General features: G+C 39.3%; 2 protein-coding genes and 1 long non-coding RNA gene across 3 annotated transcripts; 1 reads left to right on the top strand and 2 right to left on the bottom strand.

Moving 5' to 3' along the window:
• The first annotated feature begins 1383 nt into the window (after positions 1-1383).
• On the top strand, positions 1384-16940 carry susd5 (sushi domain containing 5). The gene is made up of 5 exons (XM_017692511.2): positions 1384-1645; positions 5315-5489; positions 9626-9735; positions 10559-10747; positions 11688-16940. The coding sequence occupies exons 1-5, from the start codon at positions 1555-1557 to the stop codon at positions 13253-13255; spliced, it is 2133 nt and encodes a 710-aa protein (XP_017548000.1). The 5' UTR covers positions 1384-1554; the 3' UTR covers positions 13256-16940.
• LOC119262551 lies at positions 8794-10670 on the bottom strand. The gene is made up of 3 exons (XR_005129744.1): positions 10600-10670; positions 9436-9510; positions 8794-9061 (listed from the first exon to the last, which is right to left on the bottom strand). It is a non-coding gene; the product is annotated as an uncharacterized LOC119262551 (long non-coding RNA).
• Positions 16941-18442: 1502 nt separating the features above from the next.
• LOC108424751 (cartilage associated protein) lies at positions 18443-23791 on the bottom strand. Its single transcript, XM_017692967.2, has 7 exons — positions 23285-23791; positions 22427-22576; positions 21284-21455; positions 20970-21098; positions 20699-20844; positions 19960-20043; positions 18443-18773 (listed from the first exon to the last, which is right to left on the bottom strand). Exons 1-7 carry the CDS (start codon positions 23741-23743, stop codon positions 18723-18725), a joined length of 1191 nt encoding a protein of 396 aa, XP_017548456.1. The 5' UTR covers positions 23744-23791; the 3' UTR covers positions 18443-18722.
• Positions 23792-23896: the final 105 nt, after the last annotated feature.

Below are 23896 nucleotides of genomic sequence, written 5' to 3'. Positions count from 1 at the left end.
GACTGTTACCTTTGATAAAGTGACACTCTCTTTCAAAGCACGCACACACACACACGTTTCTCTTGCTATATGAGGTCATCCATAGACTTCTATTGATTTTTTGTGTTACTGTAGCTAAGTAATGCTACACCTAAATCTAAACCGAACCCGAACCTTAACCATAGTATCCAAAAAAATGTTACTGCTCTTTTAGTTTTCGTATAAAAAACTAATTGTAGTGAAAACAACATATGCTCAAGTGAGTACCAGCAAAATGTCCTCATTTCATTTCATATAGGCCTATCATAGTGAGTACATGTGGTCCTCACAAGTATAGCACTACAAGAACACACACACACACAGCTCTGCTCTTTCAGCACGTTATCAGAAGCATTTCAGACAGACTCAACTTGTGCAGTCCTCTCTTACCCCTACTAAAAACATGCTCTCTCTGTCTTTACCTCTCTCTACACCCACCCACCCCACCACCCCTCACATACATACACCTGAAAAAAAAGTGTGTGTATGTGAGTGAGACACAGACAGTATGAGAGGAAGGTAGACAAAGGGAGAGAGGCAGAAAGAGAGTTTATCTGTAGTGGGACAACAGAAGTTGTGCATTTCTGGGTTTCCTCTCCTCTCACCTTCCTCATCCCATCTCCTCTCACCCTCCTCGTCTCCTTGCCTTTTTCCTCTCCTCTCCTCAACTCCTCTCCTGTCCTCGCACCCCCATCCTCTCTCCCTCCTCATCTCCTCCCCTCTCTGCTCTTCTATTCTCACCCTCATCCTTTCCTCTCCTCTCTTCTCTTCTCCTTTCCTTTTGTCTCCTCTCCTTTCCTCTCCTCTTCTCTCTTCCTCTCCTCTCCTTCCATCTCCTCTCATTTGCTCTCCTCTTTTCTCCTCTCTTTCTCTCCTCTCCTCTCACCCTCCTCATCTCCTCTTCTCTCACCCTCTTCATCTCCTCTCCTTGCCTCTCCTCTCACTCCCTCCTCTCCTCTCCTCTCACCCCCTTCATCTCCTCTCCTCTCCTCTCACCCCCTCATCTCCTCTCCTCTGCTCTTCTATCATCTCACCTCCTCTCTTCTCACCCTCATCATCTCTTCTCCTTTCTCCTTTCTCATCTCTTCTCATCAGCTCTCCTCTTTTCTCTTCTCTTCCTTTCCTCTCCTCTTTTCCTCTCCTCTCCTCTTCTTTTGTCTCCTCTCCTCTCCGCTCCTCTCCTCTCCTTCTCCTCCTATTCTTTCCTCTTTCTTTCCGCTCCTCTCCTCTTCTTTTGTCTCCTCTCCTCTCCTTCTCCTCCTGTCCTATTCTTTCCTCTTTTCTCTTTCTCATCTCTCCTCTCCTCTCCTCCTTTCTGGACTCCTCCTGCGCTCGCTTTCAGTATGACGTATTCACTGACAGTGCAGTGAGAGTTTTCGCACCGCAGCTCAGTAACGCAGTAAGTGCGCTCCTCGCTCACATAAGCCTACTCGTGCCCGCGCGCCTGAGCCTATCCCCCACGCGCGCCGGTAACTCTCTCTCTCTCGTGGAGCGCGCGACGTCCCTTTATCGTCTCCACACCTGCACCCTCGCGGTATGGGACTCCTGAGTGGTCGAGCGCTCGCGCTCTTTCCTCTCCTGCTCGCACTCCTGGCGTGGTTCGCCGCGGGACTCGCGGGCGCGGACGGTGAGTTTCTCTGTCCCGCTTAAGAGTGTGTATGGATGTGTGTGGATGTGGGAGAGAGCAGTGTGAACATTCCAGCGGTGTTTGCTGTAACCTCGCTGAGAAAAGTTGTGAAGGTTGTTTCTTACTGTGTGTATTTACATGTATATAAATATAATATAGATGTATATACAATACATATTTGCGAATACAAATAGTAATTCAGTATGCTGCAAACAGCTGTACAAAACATGGACATGTTCCACAGGGATAGAGAGGAAACAGCGTGTAAACTAACAACAGATATTTCATTTTCATCATAAACAGTGTCTCCACTGGTCTGTGGGACACTGTGATGTGCACTGCTGTCCTCCACCTATGATTCAGTCTTCATTTGGCTTCATAATGTGGACAGAATGACCTAATAGTCATTAGGTAACTTTAGGCCTGTAGCTCTGCAGTTCTGCACAGTTTGGTTTCTCTTTTCTCTACAGCTGGTAAAATCACCAGCTAACATTAATACAATTCATATAATATATTCATATTAATATAATTGGGATGATGATTTGTAAGCTGAGTGAGTTGTGTTAGACCAAAGAAATGTGCAGCATGTCCTTCAAGAACAGAGCTGGGCCACCCTTCTTTAGTGTAGGTGATGCCTAATTATAATCACACATAGCTGCCTCTGTTTGCTCTGTGTCAAAATTCCAGCCCAATGCTGGCAGCCATAGCTGAGAAGAATGTTGGTTTATGGGGCTGAGATGCTAGGAAATTTTGTCTGAGAGTTGCTAATGTTGGATACAGAGCTTTCTATTCTATTCTATTCTATTCTATTCTATTCTATTCTATTCTATTCTATTCCATTTTTTAATAGTATGCCTTAGTAATTAGTAATTAATTGATTAATTGAATCAGCTTGAATCAGTTAAATGCAAGTGTTCACCCTATTTGAAAGGCTATTCTATTCTAAAATGGTCCTGCTACTGGTAAATTGTATTGTAAAAAAAAATATATGTAAGTGTTTACCCTAATCATAAAACAACATAAACAATCAAAACAGACCTACAACATAAAAACATCATGATGTAAGGTATAATAATATAAGGCAGCAATTTTGTTACCTTTACAGAAAACCCTGCTCATTCCTGACACATAACATCTTCACATCCACACCACAGACATTCAGTGATTGTGTCATTTAACAGCAAAAAAAAGACTGATGATATCATGGTAAAAGATGGGTCCGCTGAGTATTACTCCATGCTCACTAACTAGTTTCAGAATAGATATTTTTCAGGACTGCTGTTAGTATGATTTCCATTTTGAACTTTGAATGAATGATTCTTTCAATCGATGCAGTTTTTTTAAGTTGGATAAAACTAGTTTAATTGCTTGTTACCACATGAAGTAATCGTTTAAGTAGATCTGAAAAGCCACTTTTTACAGTGCATATATAAAATAAAATGCAGGAGAAAACTGTGTTTTCTAATTCTTTATTTTTGTGATGACCACCCCATTTACAAATGTCTCAAGGAGTTAACCCCGCCCATTCACACTGAAGTTATAAGCACTGTTTCGGCCTGGACTGCTATTTGAATGTGAATACAGGGCAGCCAGTCAAAACAAGGCTCATTTGTATAAATCAGTTCTAAAGGCACAGTAGCCTGTTTAATTCTATAGAAATAAGGAAAGGTTGGAAAATGGTTATGTAGAATTGAATATTGACTGGCTTTTGTTGCATAGACTTCAAGAAAAAAATACAAAAATGTGGGATATGAAATAATCACCTGAAATTTACCAAGATTTGATAGGAGCAGAGAGAAAACAAATTGTTGAGAATAAAGTATTATTGTGTACTAGGTGCATGTGGCTAAATGGTAATTGTGGGTCGAGACAGCCAGTGCCTCTTTACACACTCGTTATTTCATACAGTGTAAAGTAAAACTCGTCATCGTTTGAGCTCATCTTTTGGAGGAAATTTGTCAGAAGGGTCAGTGAAGACACTGTTGGAATAGTTCACCACAATGATTGCCTCCAACTGCTATTTTAGTTGTATGTGTGAAACTGTGACTAAATAGGAAAGTGATGTTGAAGTTGGACAGTGTTTGTGGCTGTTTTTGTGTGAATGTGGACTTCTTTCAATCACCGAGACTCTGTGTTTGTGAGTGTTGGTTGGGGTGGGGTTACAGAATGGCGCTGACTGTGGTGTTTGGTATGTATATGTTACTTCATATTTGCACCTTGGTCCTATTTGGGGCTGATACTTCATTTCTCTCCTTGTTCTTACCTTTTGTTTGCCGTCATTTTAAGTTAGAGTCCACTCCGTATGGCCTGACCCTAAAAATAAAACCATCCCCTCATCCCTCCTGGCACACACAGTAGCAGCTACCCTCATTTGACCTCATTAGCATCTTGATGCGTTATTTCAATCTCAACTGAATAAATATTTACCTCTGAGATTGGAATTGTTTCCCCTTTTATCATGCTGAGCCTATATTCCAATCATCATCCAAAAAACTGTATTTGCAAATTTGCTAAAACCATCCTGATTTTCATGAGCTAAAATTCCTTCTTTGTTCTCTCTGAGACACCTCATGTGTTTAATTTTATAATATAGTGGTTTTTTTCTGTGTCCTGCAGAAAAAGGATACCACAAAACATACAGTCAACATATGTAAAAATAATGGTTTGGCCAAAAAAAAATTCTTTCCACAGATTCAAGATGTAGTCGATCAGCCAGGAGATGGAATCTGAAGTTTTGTCTTTAGTTTTGCACTGGAGCTACAAGGCTAATGAAGCTAATAAGGTTAATGCAGCTAACAATTAGCCTTCTAGGATAAGCTAAACCAAAACGAGACCATCATAAACCTACATAGAAGTCATGTCGATCTAGTCTTTTTGCAGCAAGTAATGGAGTAATGACGTGAAGTAATGGAATCGTATAGCTAACAGTTAGCATTGTGCAACATTGCTAGAAAAACCAGCATAGACCACCATAGCTAGTCATCAGCAAAACCAGCATATGTTGTTTTTTTGGATGCTGTATACTGGTCAGTAGTAATGGAAGTTGCTATGCTGATCACCAGCAAAACCAGCATATGTTTCCAATGCTGGCGTGCTGATCAACCAGCATGACCGTGCTGAGTGACCAGCTAAACCAGCACAAGACCAGCATAGACCAGCTTAGTTCAGCATAGACTGTATGCTGGTCAGTGCTGTTTTTCAGCAGGGAAATCATCATTCTCATTTCAAACTAAGTTTTATAACTTCAAAAGACTTGTTTATGTGGTTTCTGATACTGTATGGCCTACTGTTAACTATAATAATGGATAAAAGTTTGATTGCTAGATGCTACTACTGCTGTTTAGCCTTGCAACATGATTTCGTCCTTTCTTTAGATAACACATTGTCTTATAGCCACATAACCACATAAATAACTCTATTTGAGATTACTTAACAACTTGACATGGTTTGAGATTAGTGTGTGATAAATTTCAGTTTTCATGATGCTAACTGTTGCCTATAAGCTTTCATTACTTGTTAGCTTCATTAGCCTCAAAGCTCCAGTGTAAAACCAAGGCAGTAAACTTCCACCACCAAACATATCTTGGCTGATTGAATACAATTGTAGTAAGAAGGAGATCATGTAAACTTGATTTTTGGCTGAGACATCACATTGATCTCCATTTACAGGCCGTGTGTTCCTGCTTGAGTTGCGGAATGGTTCAGATGCAAGCTTTGAGGCAGCTTCACATGCATGCAAGGTTCAGGGTGCGCGGGTGGCATCGGGAATGGAGCTCCGTCATGCCGTGGTGGAGTGTGCCTTCTCTGCCTGCACAAGAGGATGGCTTACTGGCCCCAGCATCGGGTAAGGGACCCAGTCACACATGCTCTCACACCTATTATATCTCTTCATCATAACCACAGTGTGAGCATCTGATTATAACAGCAGGACTTGTGGAAGAGAGAGACTGTGTTTTGTGAATTCAGGTAGAAAGTTTCCATTTGCACCTCAGGTGTTCAGGCCCCTGGAGAGCAGGACCTGAGGCACTGTCACAGAATACATTAGCACTCACTCACTGCTTGCGCTATTCCACAGTTAATGTATATTCCTTAACCTGAATGCCCAAATCCCAACGTAATTATCACATTGTGAATTTAATGCAACTCTATTACTCCTTGTGAATTGTAAACTGTCAAAAAGCTCAAATAAAAATCTAAAATCACAAATTAACAAGAAACAAGGAAGGATTTTTTTCTTCACATATTTTAACTGTACCTAAAGTGCTCAGCCATGTTGTCTTTTCTGCTCAAATTACTGACATGACATCACATTGTAATTTTTGTTAATGTGAGATATTTGACTAAATCAGACCGGTAGACTAGACAGGTTTTTATGTATTTTATTAGCACCATGCTAAGTGTGATTTATATTTACTGTGTGTGGTTTATTTACTACTTATGGTAGCAGCTATCTGAAGCTTAGAGACAACAAACATTCAAATGACATATTCTTCAATTTTTATAATGTAGTTTGCTGTGAATACTTCAGCAATCCTTAGCCTAGCCTGGTGTGGGTTCATGCCATTTTTTATATTCAGTGATGCATTCAAAAAATGTATAGTCAATAGCTCCCCTTATTGGAGAATATTCAGACTCCTAAACATAAGAGAGTGTGATAGTAAATTATAAATAAGGCCCATGCACTGCTTTATGTATAAAATATGAATTTGAAGTGCTGAACCTGCTTGTTTGCTTGAGAAAATCATCACTGTTATGTGTGAGATTTCTGCACAATTAAGGATATAAGGGAGCATACAGGAAGAGGGTGGGGACTTTGGGGGTTGTATGTAGGGGCCCAGCCCGAAAAATGTTTGTTTTTGTTGTCTGCGAGAATTTGGCCCTAAGTCAAATTTATTTGATGACCCTTGGTTTAGAGAATGCAAGTATATGTTTAGTGGTGTTGACCTTATGTACCTTTTGCTGAATTGTAATTGTGAGTCCACCCAAAAGGAATGTCAGTCCAATCAAAATAACCCTTAGATTACATACAGATTCACCACAGATGGCTCATAAATTTCACATAACTTGCGCACAAATAGACCTTTATGTGAACTCTTAAGCAGATCCCTAGTAGTCTTCAGGCCAATAATAAGTGAACTTAGTCATGGGGTGTTTCCAAGGTAACATTACAGTGTCCCAAGAAGACACTCATGTTCAGTCCCCCCGGCTTCCCAGCAGTTAAATCTTGACACCTCCATGCATACCCACACCCAAATGCACACACACATGCATACTCAAAGATCCGCTCCATTTCTGACTCAGACTCTACAAGGGAATGATACAATGTGGGATAAGTCACCAACTTAGATTACCACCAACCACCAACCACCAACATAGGTCTATTTAGATCTATGTCCTTCAAAGGTGCAATATTTTAATAACGTAAGAAATACTTCCATTACTGGCATAAAAACACATTGTCATCCTTGTTAATGTGTGATATTCGACAGAGATATGTTATCTGCCATGTTATCACATTATGATGTGACTGCTCAGTTGACACTGTTACACTTTTTGTTTGTGTATGTATGTGTGTGTGTGTGTGTGTGTGTGTGTGTGTCTGTCTTACACAATCACATTACAATAATAAAATACATAATGGAATAGGTCTATTATAAAAAAAGATAATGGAAAACATTCCATTAATAAAAATGAAATTGCTCAATTTTTCTATATAAAATAATTACTACCATATCCAGTAAGCAGTGTGTTAGGCTTGTCTCCTAATCATTGCTAATGTGGAGAACAAAAGCCAGTGCATGTCTCTTAATGAATATGCTGTCGGTCACCAGATAGGGTAAGCGTCTCATCATGGAGTGGCACAGAGTATAACAAGTTGAGCAGAAGGACACGAGTATTATCACTTCAACTCTGCAGTCCAGGTGCTGGTGTTCATCTTACCTTCTATTATCCTAGACACTGTCACTGTCTTTCTATTTTTGAAAGTGCCTTTTATATTGCTCAAACATTTCACAATCAATTTTCAAAAACAAACAAGTGAAGTTGTGTTGACAGATGTTAATTGAATATTATTTCCCCTTCTTCTATAAAGTGACTGTTACATATTTTGTTACATGTTTTTGTATGACAGAAGCAAAAAGTATCAATAAGTATTGTGGCCAACATGCTGACTTGTGACAGTTGTTGTCTATATTGATGTTAACATTAAAAATACCAATATGAGAATCGATATTGACAGATTATTTGCAGAAACTGGCTCATATTTTTACAATGATGCATCAAAAATATCCTCACCAGTAGTGACAAAAAGTCCAAGACTAGCTGACTAAAATGGTCATTAAAAAGGTATTCAAATCCAAAATACATAAAATGTAAAAATGTCAAATGTGGTTCATCAGTTCAACCAAATGTTATTAGTACAAATAATTATGTATAATCCAACAAGAATGCTATATTGTGATAACAATCAAATTTTATTGAAATATTTTGAATGAATGTAATTTAGTCTAGATGAACAAAAGTAATATTGTACATCAATTAAGAATACTCAGTTCCAATGATGTGGCCAAAATCATTCTCTGCACTTTCAGACTCCTTAAGCAATTGCACATTGCATCTTTTAGCACTTTACTTTTCAGTTTAGGTTTATTTTATTGTTTATTTTTGATAAATTTCACTGTAAAAAGCTTGTCAGATGTGCTTAAAATTACTTCATGCGGTAACACGCAGTTGAACTAGTTTCATTCAACTTAAACCATGTTGATTGAAAGAATCGTTCATTTGAAATATTGATGTAATGTGGACAGAATCTCAAACGAGTGCAGATGAAAGACAAGAGTGATTTAATAGTATTAAATCCACAGTTGTCAAAAAAGGACAAAACAGCAACGAAGTCAAAGTCCAGGCAAGAGGTCACAACACAAAGGTCCGTTAACATAAGCAGAGGTACAAAAGGACAAGGCAGAAGTCAAAAAGTCAGCAAACGAGGCGAAAGGTCAAAACACACAGGATCAAACAGAACAATAGGTAAACGCTCAGCAGTCTCAGAGAAACAATACTTCGCAATGATTCTACCTAAAGCCCGGGCTTGTCTACTCTGTGTTATGAAGCGATCACACACACAAGTGAATCATATCAACAATCAGGAGACTGAGACCGCTGATAGGAGCGTTGGTGCGAGTTTATAGGTCACGTGAGATTCCCTAGTATCCTGGGAAATGGAGTTCTGTCCATAGGAGGCTCCGAATGCGTGACAGCACCCCCTCGAAATATGGGCCGCGGAACGGAGCTGCCGAGCTGGATCGATGACGGTTCCTCACTGAGGTCCCTCAGACGCGCAGGCAGACAGCTCGGAAGCTTCTTACGTGGGTGTCCTGGGAGATGAAGTCCGTTTCCTCCACAGAAGACTCCAAATGCCTGACAATTTTTTGGGGGGTTGAATAAACTAGTTAATTTACTTTTTACTGCATGAAGTCATTTTTAGTTAGAACTGACAAGCCACTTTTTACAGCGTTATTTAACTTCAATTTTAATCTTTAATTTTTTTTTAGTATATTTTAAAATTTCTTTAAGGCAACACATGGTAACATATGGCTTGTCAGTTACTATACTTTATGCGGTAACAAGTAAATTAACTAGTTTTATTCAACCTAAATAAATACTTTGAATGAAATTCTTTCAAATGTCATTTTTTGAGTTGAATGAAACTTCAACTGTTTGTTACCACATGATTTTTTTTAGGTTCATCTAATGAGTCATTTGTGTGAAATGTGTATGAAAATGTGCCTTACCTTGCCTTATTGATAGATGGAATCCGTGCACACAACTTAAACTGTAGGTTTACATTGCAAGACTTGTGAATAGAACTGGAAAGAGAGGAAGTAAAGATTAGGGTATTTAATTCCAGCTATATTCAAGTACAAGCACCACTCCGCTATTTTTCTGCCTAGTAGCTACAGCTGTCTTTTGCCTTTGTTGCAGGACCACAGTGTGCAAGAGCATGGCTGGGAGCTTACGGGCTGTGGACATGCGTGTGGAGAATGTGACTGAGACATCTGAGTTACCGGCTACATTCTGTGTAAAAGATACAGGTCAGTTTTAAACCTTTAAGTAATCAGACATTACTTAACAGAATATGTTGCCTTAAGAAACTGAAAACTGAATTTTACCTACTTTTTAAAATAAGATATGATTTTAACATTATTAAATTTGCTAGCTAAACTCCTATTTCAGCCTACAGCCCATTCATGTTGAAGTGATAAAGAGTGTTGTTACTGTAGACCAGACTGTCTACAGCAGGGGTGCCTAAATCTGGTCCTGGAGATCAACCATCCTTCAGGTTCAGATTCAACACACTCTAATGGCTGTTATGCTCACAATGCCTCTGAAGGCCTTCATTACCTGACTCAGGTGTGTTTGATTAGGGCTGAAGCTAAACTGTGCAGGGTGGTAGATCTATAAGACCAGGATTGGACACACCAGCTGTAGACAGTCTGTAGTTGAATGGAAAATGGAGAAAACAATTAAATGTGGTGCTATTCTGGTTGTCAGAAAAGAAATGTATCATTGTAGCCTTCAAAAGAGTCCAGACATCTGACCGGACTAGCTAAAGCAAATTTCTTCTAACATCCTTGAGGATTCAATTCTGAACTTAACATTTTGTCCCCAATTTCCAACTTTCATTTATATGAACCAGTCTTAAAGGTACAGTAACAAAAACAGTTTAAGGGATCAAGCGCGTTAAAAAATGTATTACATTGTAACAATGTAGAAGGCAGACTTTCTAAAAAAAAAAAAAAAATGAAGAAACAGTATAGCAGAGAGAGTCCTGTAATATGAAATAAACTTAATGTTATGTTAACAATATATGCTACATATATTTCCAAAACTGTCTCCTTCCTGTTCCTGTGTTAGGAGCTCCATGTGGAGCGCCACCATCATTCCCTAACACACACCTGCAGGGACAGACAGGACTGGAGCTGGGTGATGAGCTTCTCTATGCCTGTAACCCAGGATACACTCTGCCAAATGGAGAGACAGCCTTCAGCCTGCTGTGTGACAGCTGTGGAGAATGGTATGGCCTGGTGCAGCTCTGCGTCAAAGGTGAGAAAATGTACAGTACAGACCCAACTGTTATATAAACATATAAATGAGCTTTCTTAGGGTGAGAAATGCTTTGATAGGTTTAGTAGTAGGTTTGTGGAACAGCTTTTGAATTATTCTATAGTTATAGTAACATTATGTGGATTTTGTCACAGCATGATGAAATGACTTGTAACTGAATGGAAGATAAGTTTAAGACAAACTTATTGAAGTTCATATTGGAAGCCATAGTCAAGAGACATCCGTAGCTTCAGAATGAGAAGGAAATGCACACTGGATCTATGAAGGCAGCTTATGAATGCAAAACTATTTTACCTTGGTACATTTTAGGTAGCTTTGTTGAGACATGACACATTTTATAATATTGTCAAATGAGCAGCTAATGCAGTGTCAGCCCTATTATTACAGATAGCTTACATTAGCTTGGGTTTTATGCTGGTTCAAAAGACCAGCCTTTCAATCATCCTTGAAATCCTGAAGCGTTTTGAACACATGCAGACGCTTGTGAGAACAAAATATGTGTTTCATCACAGTTCGGGTTCCATATAGCAGCAGCAACATTTCCATTGATATCTCTTTCAAAGTCTGTCAGCATAAATCCTTGCTGAAGTTGAAATGCTAATTGACACAGCAGATGTGAGGGTTCGGTCATGCCTGTGCAGTGCTGATACAGCCCACACCTTCTGAAACAGAGCAAAGGATTTCTGGGAGATGCTGGAATCAATATTTATAGGTTCTAGGACAGTTGATTATATTTAGAACCATAGCACAAAATTCCATGGCTGGAAAACTGAGCAAGATTTTTTCACAATGTTACTAGACTCATTTAAGATTAGCATAGCATAGACATTTTCTCTGTGTGTAGTTCTCTAAAATCAGAAATCAACTATAGTACACTTGAAAAAGAATAATTAGTACAAGTATTTTTAATGTATTACAGATAATGCTGAGGCCTTTATCGACTATGAAGACAAGCTCCCAGATGACCATCATCTGTATGAGGGCCTGGAAGAGGTGCATCATGTGAGTCTGGTGCCTGATGTCACTGAAATCGCTGAACTTGAAGAGGAGGAAGAGTCTACACCTGAACCTGAGCAGGACGAGCATGTAATGGTAGAGGAAGAGGATGTCACTGATGAAGAAGACCCTGCAGTGTCTGTAACAGAGCCTCCAGTGTCCCAGCTTAGCCAGAAACATATGTTCTGGTTCCCTTCAGAGGCTTTCAAGGAGGAGGAGCATCCCATCACCACCACACAAACATCCATTAAAGCTCCCACCCATGATGAGAACTACATCATAGCCAAAACAGATGACAGGCAACCAGAGGCTGAGATAACCACAGAAGAAAATGGTGGAGAACACCTAACTCCACCTCCGACTGACAAGCATGTTGGTCACAGTGTGAGCAGCACAGAGGACTCATGGCTGGATGGATACCCTATTCCACAAGAGGAGGAGAAAGCAGGTGCAGGGTCTACAGATGAGGCAGGGCCTTGGGTGGATGCTGAGAGTGAGGATGCAAAGGTGGAGGGGTTTAAAACTGTGACGCACAGTCCTGAAGAGGCAGGTGTGGGAGGAGTTATCCATGGCCACCGGGAGAAAGGGACAGAAGGTACATCTAAGACATTTGAAGAGCAGGACATTGGGAAAGGTACTGAGGAAGAAGAGGCTGAGGTTGTGACTGAAGGTACTGAAGGGAAGTCTTATGGGGGCATGTTTCCCAGCTATGAGGAGGGTTATCAAGGAGTTACTGATGCACCTAGAGGCAAGATCTCCGATGGAGTCACAGAGCTGTCAGAAGAATTAGTGACAGAGGACACTAGAATAGAGGAGATGGAAGGAGATGTCAAGGGACCAGCAGAGGTGGAATCCAAGGATGTGACTGACAAATCTAAAGAGGTTTTTCATAGTGTAACTGACACCGCAAATGATGTGGAGATGAGCCCTACTTCTTTCACTGGCTTCACTCAGATCACAGCTGGCCTAGATGACATGACCTTCAACAAAAGACCAATACCCTATACGCCCAGCTCTGCTCCTGAGAATGTCAGTACCAGCCAGGAAAGAATGGGTTTCGAACACACAATCACACCTTCAGGCATGGCACCTCTGGACACCACACCTACTGAAGAGGTCCACATTGTAAGCAATGTGGTCACACCCACAATCAGTGTCTCTTGGGAAACAAAAGACTTTGGCCATTTCCTGGAACAGATTCCCACCAAAGAGGGTGATATCTCAGTTGAAAGCCATGACAATCGGAGTGTAATGGAAGGAGACACAGATCAACAGGAAAAAGCAGGGAATGGAGCTTGTGGGGTTGGCCCTTGCCAAGTAGCTGGTCGTGGGCCAACCATCGCAGCCATCATCGTTGGATTAGTAGCAGCTGTTGTTGGTGTGGCCTTAGGTGTGTGGTGTTACAAAAGGAGGCAACAGAAGAGCTCTCACTATCAGCTCAATGGAACTAATAGACAACCACAATGTATCGAGCTCCAGCAGACTGTGTAATCTAACATGCATAGCTTACATAAACAACATACGTATTTGAACATTATGATCTACGTCCAACTTCATACACTAATCTACACACACAATCTGAGGATTCAAGCTTTAGCTCTTCCCACACTAGGAAGGGTGACAGCAGATAGAAATTGTGTATTGCTTCAATGCTTTGTTAATACATATTTCTATTTCTCATACTTGCTTTGCAACATGCATGTTATTTTTATTGTTGTGTTTATCTATATTTGATGTCTTGTTTTTAGATTAGGTTTGTAAATTTAATTTCATAGTGTGGACTGCATTTGAGGTGTGGGTCAATGCATACATGGGAGATGTTTTTCTATGTTAACGCATTTGTCTGTGTGTATGCGCTTGTCTTCTGTGAGTGAGTGTGACTGTGAGAGTGTGAGGGGTGTTTCAGTGGACATGTGAAAGCGACTGCTGGATTCTGTGAGTTCTGGAAGTCTCAGTGTTACACATTGGTGTTAGGCCTAGTTTGTGTCTGCAGACATTCCGGTGAGAGGAAATGAAGGTTCACCTGATTGACTTTAAAAAAAAACGTTGGTGTTTCTGAATGGAATCCACTTTAAATTACTTTAAATATGTTTTGTATCATTTTTTTTGTCCTTAAGCTATAGGAGGGCATGGTGGTGTGCAATTGATCTTCTAGAAAGCAAACTGAAAAAGCATTATTATATCCCCTAAAACACCCTTTCCCAGTATATTTTGACCAATATAACTAAAATCACTGAATGTAAATACTGAAAATATCTACTGATAGATAAAAAACATAGTAGGTATGTCTCACTACCTACTGAGCTGTCTTTCTCATCACTATCTACATGAGCAGTTGTCTAGATATGTAGCATTTTAGCTATAAAAAAAAACATTAAAAACAGCCTATTTCAACAATTCAGTTAGAGAATGGTCACATTATCTGTTGTTCCTTTCCCTTACAAGGTTAATCTTGTGTTGGCTTTATACACCTCAGCCGCAAGTGTCACCAGTATGTTTGTGAAGATTGCTGACTTAGTTGCTAGGCTACCTACGTATAAGAACCAAATAATCCTCATGGTTCTTGCTAGATAACCAAAACTGCCTCGCATAGCTGAGACAATTGATTAGCTAGCTATTACCTAGATAATCGTTCACAACAGGAATGTAACAATTAAACACATTAGCTAAGCTAATTTCTATTTGAATATGCTGAAGGGCCAGCTAGTTTGTCAATATAAATGACCAAAATCATAAATGAAATGAGTGTAATGGAATATCACTGCTATAGCAAAATAGCATAGATGAATGTAGATAATCAAAAGTTAAACCACCACATGTTGTGTTTTGGATGTCGGTTTGCTGGTCAGCAGCAATGGAAGTTAATGTGCTGGTCACCAGTTTTTGTGTTTTAGAAGCTGGTATGTCAGTTAATTAGCATGACCCTGCTGGGTGACCAGTTAAACCAGCACCAAATCAGCATAAACTAGCATCAGCTTAGAATAAACGTCTGTGCTGTTTTCTTTTTTCATTATTTGGATTATTTTGCTGCTTGCTTCCATCCATCTTGCATTGCGTTCTGGGACTGTTTTATGGATATTTTAAGGATGCATATGATTATTACTTAGCCTTTGTAGGCACCATATTTTAGGAATCTAAATTGAAATACCTTTTGCTGCAACTGATACCTTAAAAAACATTCCCAATACATTTAATACATGTTTCTACTGTAATTATTGTGTTCTATACCATATCACAGGCTTGTCAAACTTGGTTCCTTAAAGGTGATTTGTGTTTTTCTGATTTAACACTCTGAATTCAATTAATGAAGGCTTTGCAATTTACTTGATGAGCTGAATCAGCTGTGTTTAATGAAAAGGCAGAGGTGTGGCCTACCAGGACTGGATTCTGTCATATGTGCTTTATTGTCACTAGTAACAGTTGACCACATCCACATTAGTGATTCATTTTAAAGGCAATGTATTTGAGAACTTTAGATGGGTTAGTTTTTGTGGTTTTGTGGGTCAGGTGAATGAATTTAACCTTTTGCATGTGACATGCATTAGTATCCTGCTGTTTTCTACTGTTAACACATGACACTGACAATAACTTTTGCTCTGTAATTCAACAAAGTTTGCGGCATAGTAGTGTTTTCATATTACACTATTAATCAGCTGTATTTAGTGTGGATATACTAGGTGGAGTGCTAGATCTGCTGTTTCCAGTGATCCGATGGCTGTCCTCAAGTTTTGTGTTTTAAGTACACAACTTGGAAGTCATTTTAGAAGAGAAAAATGGTAACAAGAATAATTTACTCTAATGCTGAGCACTCTCTATGTATCCTACTCAAATCCTTATACAGAATTCTATGTGCAAGAACCTAAAATGAATAACTTGGGGGAAAAAATGTTCTGAGGTTAATTTTTATTGCTCACATAAATTTTGTGCTTGTGAACAGGCCCAAAATTCTTCACTTACTAGCTCACAAAGAGGTACTGATGTTAGTCTGAGCTCTTTAGAAAGCTACACACCACTGAGCTGATGCAGTCCAAATTATACGTTATGTTAAATGATTGGCTGAATGAAATAAAAGTTTGTATTTCATTGCCAAGAAAAAATCCAAATCTGTGTACTTTTGACATTCTTAGCCGTCTTTCTTTTTCAACGATGCTCTATGACAATTTCCTGTGCAGGTGAAAAGCGGTTTTGTTTTCCTATTTCAGAACCCTTAAAGTACCAACATTATTGCGCCTTATTAAAAGAAATAGAGCATCAAGAGTAGAAGTCACAGCTTTTAATCTTATGCCATATTTTACACAGTACTATCCACTCCCTTTATCTTAGGGGGAAAAAAGGTTTGTTTGTGTTCTGTAGAGGTGTTAACTTCTTTAACTTACTGTAATAATGTGTAAACCAGTTACTCTTTTCGAATGTTCGCCCCCATCCACACAGTTCTAGAATGTTCTTCCCCATTCCCGTGGTTCTAAAATGTTCTTCTTGGTTCATTTGGCCTGTCAGTTCTTTTTCTGGAACAGAATGAAGTCGACTGCCAGCAATAGAATGTAGGTGTCTGTTGGGGAATTTTGGATCAGTGTGCTCTGGGCTGTACAGGCTCTTAAAAGACAGCTCACCCCAACACAACAGTGCCAATTGTTTAGAAATACGATCAGAGTACTGTTTATAAAAATTAAAAAAAACTTATTTTTTTCAGTGCAGATATGAATTGGCCCATAAATATTTGTCAGCTTCTTGTACCATTTCCTACTGTAGGTCTCTCAGCACCAACAGTCTGGGAGGATGCTGAATACATGACACTGGCTTGTGACTATGCATACTCCCAACTGGTTGCTAGTATTAGAGGAGAAAGTGACATTCCTTCAAAGGAGAACATGAGCAAATTGCATTGTTTATCTAAAATTAATCAAAATCATTGTTGTATAGGAGTTAAATCCAGTTATGGGGATCTGATGATTTGATTGGGTGGGGTGGGTTTTTCCTTTAGTTTTTGTTTCATATATGAAATAATGCCTCTTATCACCTGATGTCTAATTTTGTCTGTACTCTTCAATGCTTCTGTGATGTATCAGAACATCAGAGGTCTGATCTCTGGAGTCTTTAGTGTGACCATCTGACACTGCTGAACATTCTTGTGACAAATTAACTGACTGGTTACCAATAAAATGCAATCACTTTAGGATTTCTTGCTGAACCCTGCTCTTATTTGGAGTATTTAGAGTTTGTATGTTTGGGTGGGGGTATCTGTATGTGTCAGTGCATCCAGCAAAGCCTAACCTGGTGTCATCGGGAAATGAAATTTGAAAAACATGAATCACATTTTTGGTGGACTAGCTAGTGGACTTTGTAGAGTTTGTTTTTATACATCAATAAGACATTACGATCTTTAGATAGTATGACAAAGTGCTGAGAAAGAACATTCATGGTCGCATTGAAACACACACACACACTAAGAGGAGGAACAGAGGCTCATTTAAAGGTGTTTGAACATGGAGTATCTGTGCAGTTTATCACACCATAGTAGGAAAAGTTCACAGAGAGAGAGAGAGAGAGAGAGAAGGGAAGAAAGAGAATCATGCGTCAGCGTTTCAGCAAAGAAAAATGAAAAGAGAGTGTGTGTGCGTGTGTGGAGGGGTGAGACCGCATTCACATTTAAATTCAAATGTTTAAAGTTAGGATCCAGTGTTTAGTCTTTTGCTGTTAAATTTAGTCAGGGTACTCAAGTGTGTGTGCACTGCTGACTTTGAGCTCAAGTCTAGGAATTTTTTGTCTTCTACCACAGAGCACAGCAGTCTTCTGGAGATTTTAGTCATATTACAATCCTTCTTGGTCAATAGTTGTCAAGTTTTTAAAGGAGAATTTCGTCAAGATGTAAACAGTCATTTAAAGTGGTTTGATATTAAATGGTTTGGTGTAGATAAACTTACTGACTCAGATTTCTTTACAGTGGTGGTGATAAGAACTAGGAGTCATGTCATCTATAAAACAAATTCAGCCATTTTATTGTATTTGTATGTGATGTTAATAATAGTAAAATAGTGGTAAACCTGAGAAAATAAGATTCTTTTGGTTTTACTACGTCTACTGCTTTGCCTTACAATACTCTGCATGTAGCTCTCTACCACCAATGGACTTTAAACAATAAATACACTTTAGGCCAAAATCTTCCCAGAACTATCATAACCTTATAACGTTTTTAGGTAGCAGGCAATGTATTTTGTATCAATTTAATGCAATAACTCCCTGTGAGGGAGCTTTTAGATATATTAGATGTTTTTAGATGTCTGGTTCCTAACACCACCGTTGTGAACAATTATGACCCAATAAGGTGCTCTAGAACAGGGCATTTAATATCAAACCACCTGAATGACATTATTTAGCTCTTAGCAATGAAATAAATGTCAGTAACCAAGCACCTTGATACCATTACCATGAGCTAATATTAGTACCACAGAACCTCAGCCAAAGATATTCACAATTCTTTAAGACCAATATAATATGACAGTGTTTCGTGTTATGCTTTTAAATGAAGGAATGATTACTTTGTGTTCTTGCCGGAATATTCCACAAAAGACCTCCCTAAGAATATATTTAGCAAAACGTCTTTTGAATAAAAATGCATAATAAGGAATTGGTATGTACTTACACTTTCAGCATAGAAGAATAACATGTGACTGCAGTGAATACAGAACACTGTAATTTATTATAAAAGATAAACAAATGACAATTTTTGATTTGTCCCTCAGAATTACAGTGACTCTTCAGTAATGTTGCATTGTACTAATGATTGTCAATGTGTTTTTATGGATCATGAGATTGGTAGATATAGATTAAAAAGGCCCCCGGTCACCTGAAATAAATATAGCAAACATACTCACACTGGAAATACTCATAGTTCATAGTTCTGTTTTTTCCTCACTTTTTGGTTTTGTTATTTTCAGTACAAAAAAAAATTTTCATTAGCCTATTCCTCTTCAGCCTCCAGAACCTCATCTAGAAACTCCAAAACTTCTCCCTGAGAGAGAGAGAGAGAGAGAGAGAGGGAGGGAGGGAGGGAACAAGACAGCTGTAATCACAAAATGGGCCAGGGCTGAAGTATTTACAGCAATTTAGCTTTTGCATGTTTAAGACTACGTTCAGGGTTCAGCCGCTAGAGGACAGTGCTGTGCTGCTGGTTCTGAAAACTTAAGCACGCTCTGCACTCTAGTGGCTAAATGTGTTACAGCAGGCACTGAGAGAGGCACAATCTACTCATTCCAACTCAACCACTGACACTACAGATGCCAATAACCAGCAACCAAAACTCTTCACTGCTCAGATTTATTGGCTTTCATTCATTCGGTGTCAACCTTAAAGGGATAGTTCACTGAAAAATCTAATATGTTTCTCCTTACACCAAATGTAGTTTATCGGCCACAACATACTTGATGTCCAAAGTCTGGACACAAACAGACAAAAGTCAGGCTTCAGGACAGCTGCTGTTTTAGCTGTACAACATACTTTTGTCCATTTTAATAGATATGGTGTCTGAATCTACAAAAAGCAAGCCTATGCTGAATCACTGGACACAGTTTAAAGCAACTGTGTGAAGACTGACATGCAGTTTGCAGTTTCCTTGGCTACATTTGGTCTAAAGGTAATTTTGTAAATAGTAAAAATGGGCAATACTGCATATATTTCCATTTACATGTGCATATATTTCAATGTATTGACATATGTGCACTTACTACATGCTTGTTTAGCACCTATAATTTAAAACATCTCATGTATATAATTTAATAAAAAAATTTGCCCTTATATTTTTAATATGAGCAAACATATGTGTATATGTTATGGTGAACGTCATTAAGTAAAATTAGGAAAGAAATAAGTATTACCTTTATTTCACCCTGTGATTGTCTCTTTCCTATGATTTTGCTTATATTGAGCATGAGCTTGGAAAGTGCTTATGCTAATTGCTGATTTTGTATTACAGGAATAGCAGAAATCGGCATATCAGTTTTAGTACATATTATGTCAATGACAATGTCAAAAGATGCAAAACAAAACCCAGAATGTGAATATTTACATTCTCTCTTAGTGAACATGGGATGGTAATATGACCTCTGTAATTCCTGACTTAATAACAAAAGTGTTATGAGATAAATGTTAATATTGACATAATCATCCTGATAAACACAACCATATTCTATTGTGCTCACCTCATCATCTTGCCGGAGTTTTTCTCTGGCAAATTTCAACATCTGCAGCTGCAGCGTTGTCTGATTGTGGTACCGTACTGCCTCCTGTTAACAGCCATGCATAAACCAGTAAAACATACAATTACTCATGTAAATCAAGCAGAAAAATATGTTGTTTTTCCTGCTATGTAATATTCTGCAACACAGCACTGCCTCCCTCAACCTCATCAGTTTGAATCCTTTTTGTGTTTTCATTCATCAGGGTTCTTTAACTACAATGTGATATTCAGCTTCCTAACAGTAATGTTAGCTATCTCACTTACTTCTGCATTAGCCAGCTAGCACGAAAAAGAAACTGTCTATAACTGGGATAACAGTTCTAGCTAGAATTAGCTATAGCCAAAAACAATGAAAAGTTGTTCTTAGCTGTCACATCATCAACTGAGAAAAACGATGTGAACAGAAGCCCACAATTTATCAACATCTACCACTGCACTGTTTGTCTTTAATGTTAACATTAGCCCATCAGTTCTTTACCTAAAGTCAGACTCTATTACTTGCACAGTCATTTTTGAATAAGATATATTTTCACATTTACACCTCTGTGAGTGGCTAAATTTTTGTTCATGTTGTTAAATTGTTTTTGATGAAAATACACAAAAAGCATGTTTTTTTTTCTTCCCTGATCAAATGTCAAAACTAGTCAGAATGCATATCCCTAGTACAGGTGCCCGTATTGATGAAAACGTGCAATACTGACTGGTCTGGGTAGAAAGTCTTCATCAATGAGTCCCCACTTCTCTCTGTGGTACTGATAATACACCACATTATTCTTCATCACCTCATCACTTGGATCAAAGAGCATGTAGCTGGCTACACACGGAACTGCATTCTTCAGGTCATTCACTAAGAACGACAAGTGACACACACATTAACACACTAAGCAATAATGGCAGCCTTACTATAGCACCTATATTTCCATTGAGGTTTGAAGTGTATAATATATTTTTTTGCGAGATTTTTTGACTTACATTTATAATAGGCAAACTGCAGGTAGTGATACATAGTCGCCACAAACTTCTCCACAACAAATCCACCTACCACGGGGGTCAGATCGCTCTCACACTGAACCTTCCGTTCAAGAACCTCAGTATAGTGATCTATAGATTGAGAAAGAGTGAGAATTGAGAGAAACCCATTAAATTATTATTAGTAGTTTTAAAATGAAACTAAAAGGTTAACAAATCCTATAAAAACAATATGTAAACACTCATACAAAAAGATCTGACCCTTTACCGAAAAGAGTTTATACCTTGCATTTTTATCTGACAAAGTGTAAACCAACCTGCAATGGAGGGGTAAAAATCTTTAAAGTCTCTTATTTCTCTGGGACCCTCTGAAGCAGCAATACATTCATCATAAACCTTTAAGAAGTCTCGGAGTGCCAGCTCCATGTCTGCCACAGATGTGCGGTAGTTATCACCGTTATATGCCCGGACTGCTCGAATAAACAGTGCCTGTGGAAGAACACGCAATCCATTAGGGTCTGTCACTTGGAGCCATAATATATTCTAAAATGACTTAGAAAGTTGTATAGCCTTGAGAATTAAGTATAATTAATATACAGAATTCATCATACTCAAAGTGGAGATCAAATCTCAATGCAGATTACTTGACAAAAATATTAATCTAAATAGATAATTACAGTATAGTATTTAGCATTTTATTCACCTGTTCACAAGATTCTTGTAATGTAGAATAAAAAATTCTAAATACATTTTGGCAAATGTTTCCACACTGTAAATCCACACTGTATAACTTATTTTATGTAAAATAACAAAAATGTTAAATATAGCATGATTCCAAACTTTTGAAAGGTAGTGTATTTGTAACATGGGAAAATGCTACATGCACCTTTATAAAATTATTTCACAAATTCCAAAACAGCACAATCCTGCGGTATAAAAACACCTCAACTTAAAGGGGCTTTATCTTGCTAAAGCCACTTTTTGTGAGTTTGAAAAGAATTACTTAACGAATGAATTACTTAATTAACATACGATTTACTCTCCAGTATATTCAGAAACTAAGCGGCAAAAACAGCCTGTTTTGAATTCAATAGTTTTGTGAGGTCACAAAAACCAACTCATTTACATATATCTACCTATTCAGCCTACAGCAGTTTAGCTCTGCTCATTAAAGCTAAAGTTATAAGGAGTGTTTTCTTCATTTTGAATAAAGTACAATGCACGGTAGCCAATAGGAACAGAGATCATTTACATATATCAGTCTTAAAGGCACAGCAACAAAAAACAGCCTGTTTAATTATAAGGGACAAAGAGTGGCTGGAAATGGTCATGTAAAAATGAATTCTGATTGGCACATAATACCAAACGCCATAAGTGGTAAAAAAGAAAACACAAGAAAAATGTAAGCTATGAGCCCTTTTAGTGTACATATGAGAAGCGTATGTACGTGTGTGTCTTGCCTCATATGACTTGGTCTCCAGGTCTTTAAGGTGCTCTTCCGCTCCTGGCAGGCTCTTGTAGTAGTTCATGTTCCTCTGCATCATCTCATCATCAGGATGCTTCAGCAGGAAAGTGTGGGCCGCAGACACAGCTTTGGCCAGGTTGTCACTCTGAAACACACATGTGCACAAACACACTTACCACACATTCTTTAGCTCAGAGCTTTTCAACACCAGTCCTGGGGACCCCCAGCCTTGCACAGTTTAAACTATTTTACACCCCTACATACCTGACCCAACTCACTAAGGTAACTTGAGGCAAGGAATAAATGAAATTGTGCAGATCAGAGCTGAGAACCACTGATGCAGCTGAATGTTACTTCAGATTAAGTTAAGGAAACTGCACGTATTATATCCAAAATAACATTCAAAATAAGCTACATGTTCAAATGCTGGAGGTTTTGTCACTCAGTGCTTTATTCCAGTGGTGCCCAATCCTTGTCCTACTCCTATCTTGCGTACTTTAGTTATTATTGCGCTCTAATACAGCCACGTTGTAATACAACATGACAGGTCAACTTAAAATGTTGAGGCAACTGACTTCACAACTCAACTAGTGGGCATGGATTAAGGTCTACTGAAAAAGCTGAGAAGTAGGTTGTCTTAAACTTTTTTTAAATTAATTTTATAATTTTGGAGAAAAAAGACTTAAACGAGAACAGCATAAGTAAAATAAATTGATATAAGCAAACTAAACTGCATACTAGAATCAAGCAAAGTCCAGTGGGAACCAGCACTGAGAACCCTTAGCAGGAGTGAGTGGGGGGTGGGTGACGGTGGTGGGGGTGCAAATAGAGAGCCCCCTGGCGCATTACTCACCTTGAAGTAAGCGAACTGCAGGTACTTGTAAGGCTCGCGTCTCTCGAAGTCCTCCACAGTCTCGCGGCTGGGCATGGTCTGGCGGAACGCGGGCAGGCCCTGTTTGCAGCGCTTCAGGCACTGCGCGCGCTTCATCACGTTACCGAAGGCGTGCAACTCGGGAAAAGCGTCGAAGCGGCTCTCGTCGTCCAGGCGCACCGAGCTGCAGTTGAGGTTGCAGAACGCCTCGCTGTCGCGCAGCAGCCGGTACAAGCGCAGACTCACCTCCAGATACTCCACCGCGTCGGGCCACTTCTCCGAGGTGTACTGGTCCAGCGCGTGGCGGTACGCGGAGTCCAGCGGCATGAGCTCGTGGCGCGGGAAGCTGCGGAAGCTATACTTCTCATACTGCGCGCGAGAGAGCGGCGGAAAAGCGAAGGAAAACAGAGCGAGAGCGAGACACAGCGGACAGGAGGCCATTTTGGTCCAATGTAAGAGTTTGGACGAAAGTTGGAGGAGGAGGAGGAGGAGGAGGACGGGGGAAGGAGGCGCCCAGCTGGCTCTCCACGTCCACACGGCCTGCCCTACAACCCCCTCTCCCGTCCCCCTCCCTTCCCCCCAGTCATTTACAGC

The sequence above is a fragment of the Pygocentrus nattereri genome, chromosome 27 (genome assembly GCF_015220715.1).
Source record: "Pygocentrus nattereri isolate fPygNat1 chromosome 27, fPygNat1.pri, whole genome shotgun sequence".
NCBI lineage: Eukaryota > Metazoa > Chordata > Actinopteri > Characiformes > Serrasalmidae > Pygocentrus > Pygocentrus nattereri.
This window is presented reverse-complemented; position numbering and strand designations above follow the sequence as displayed.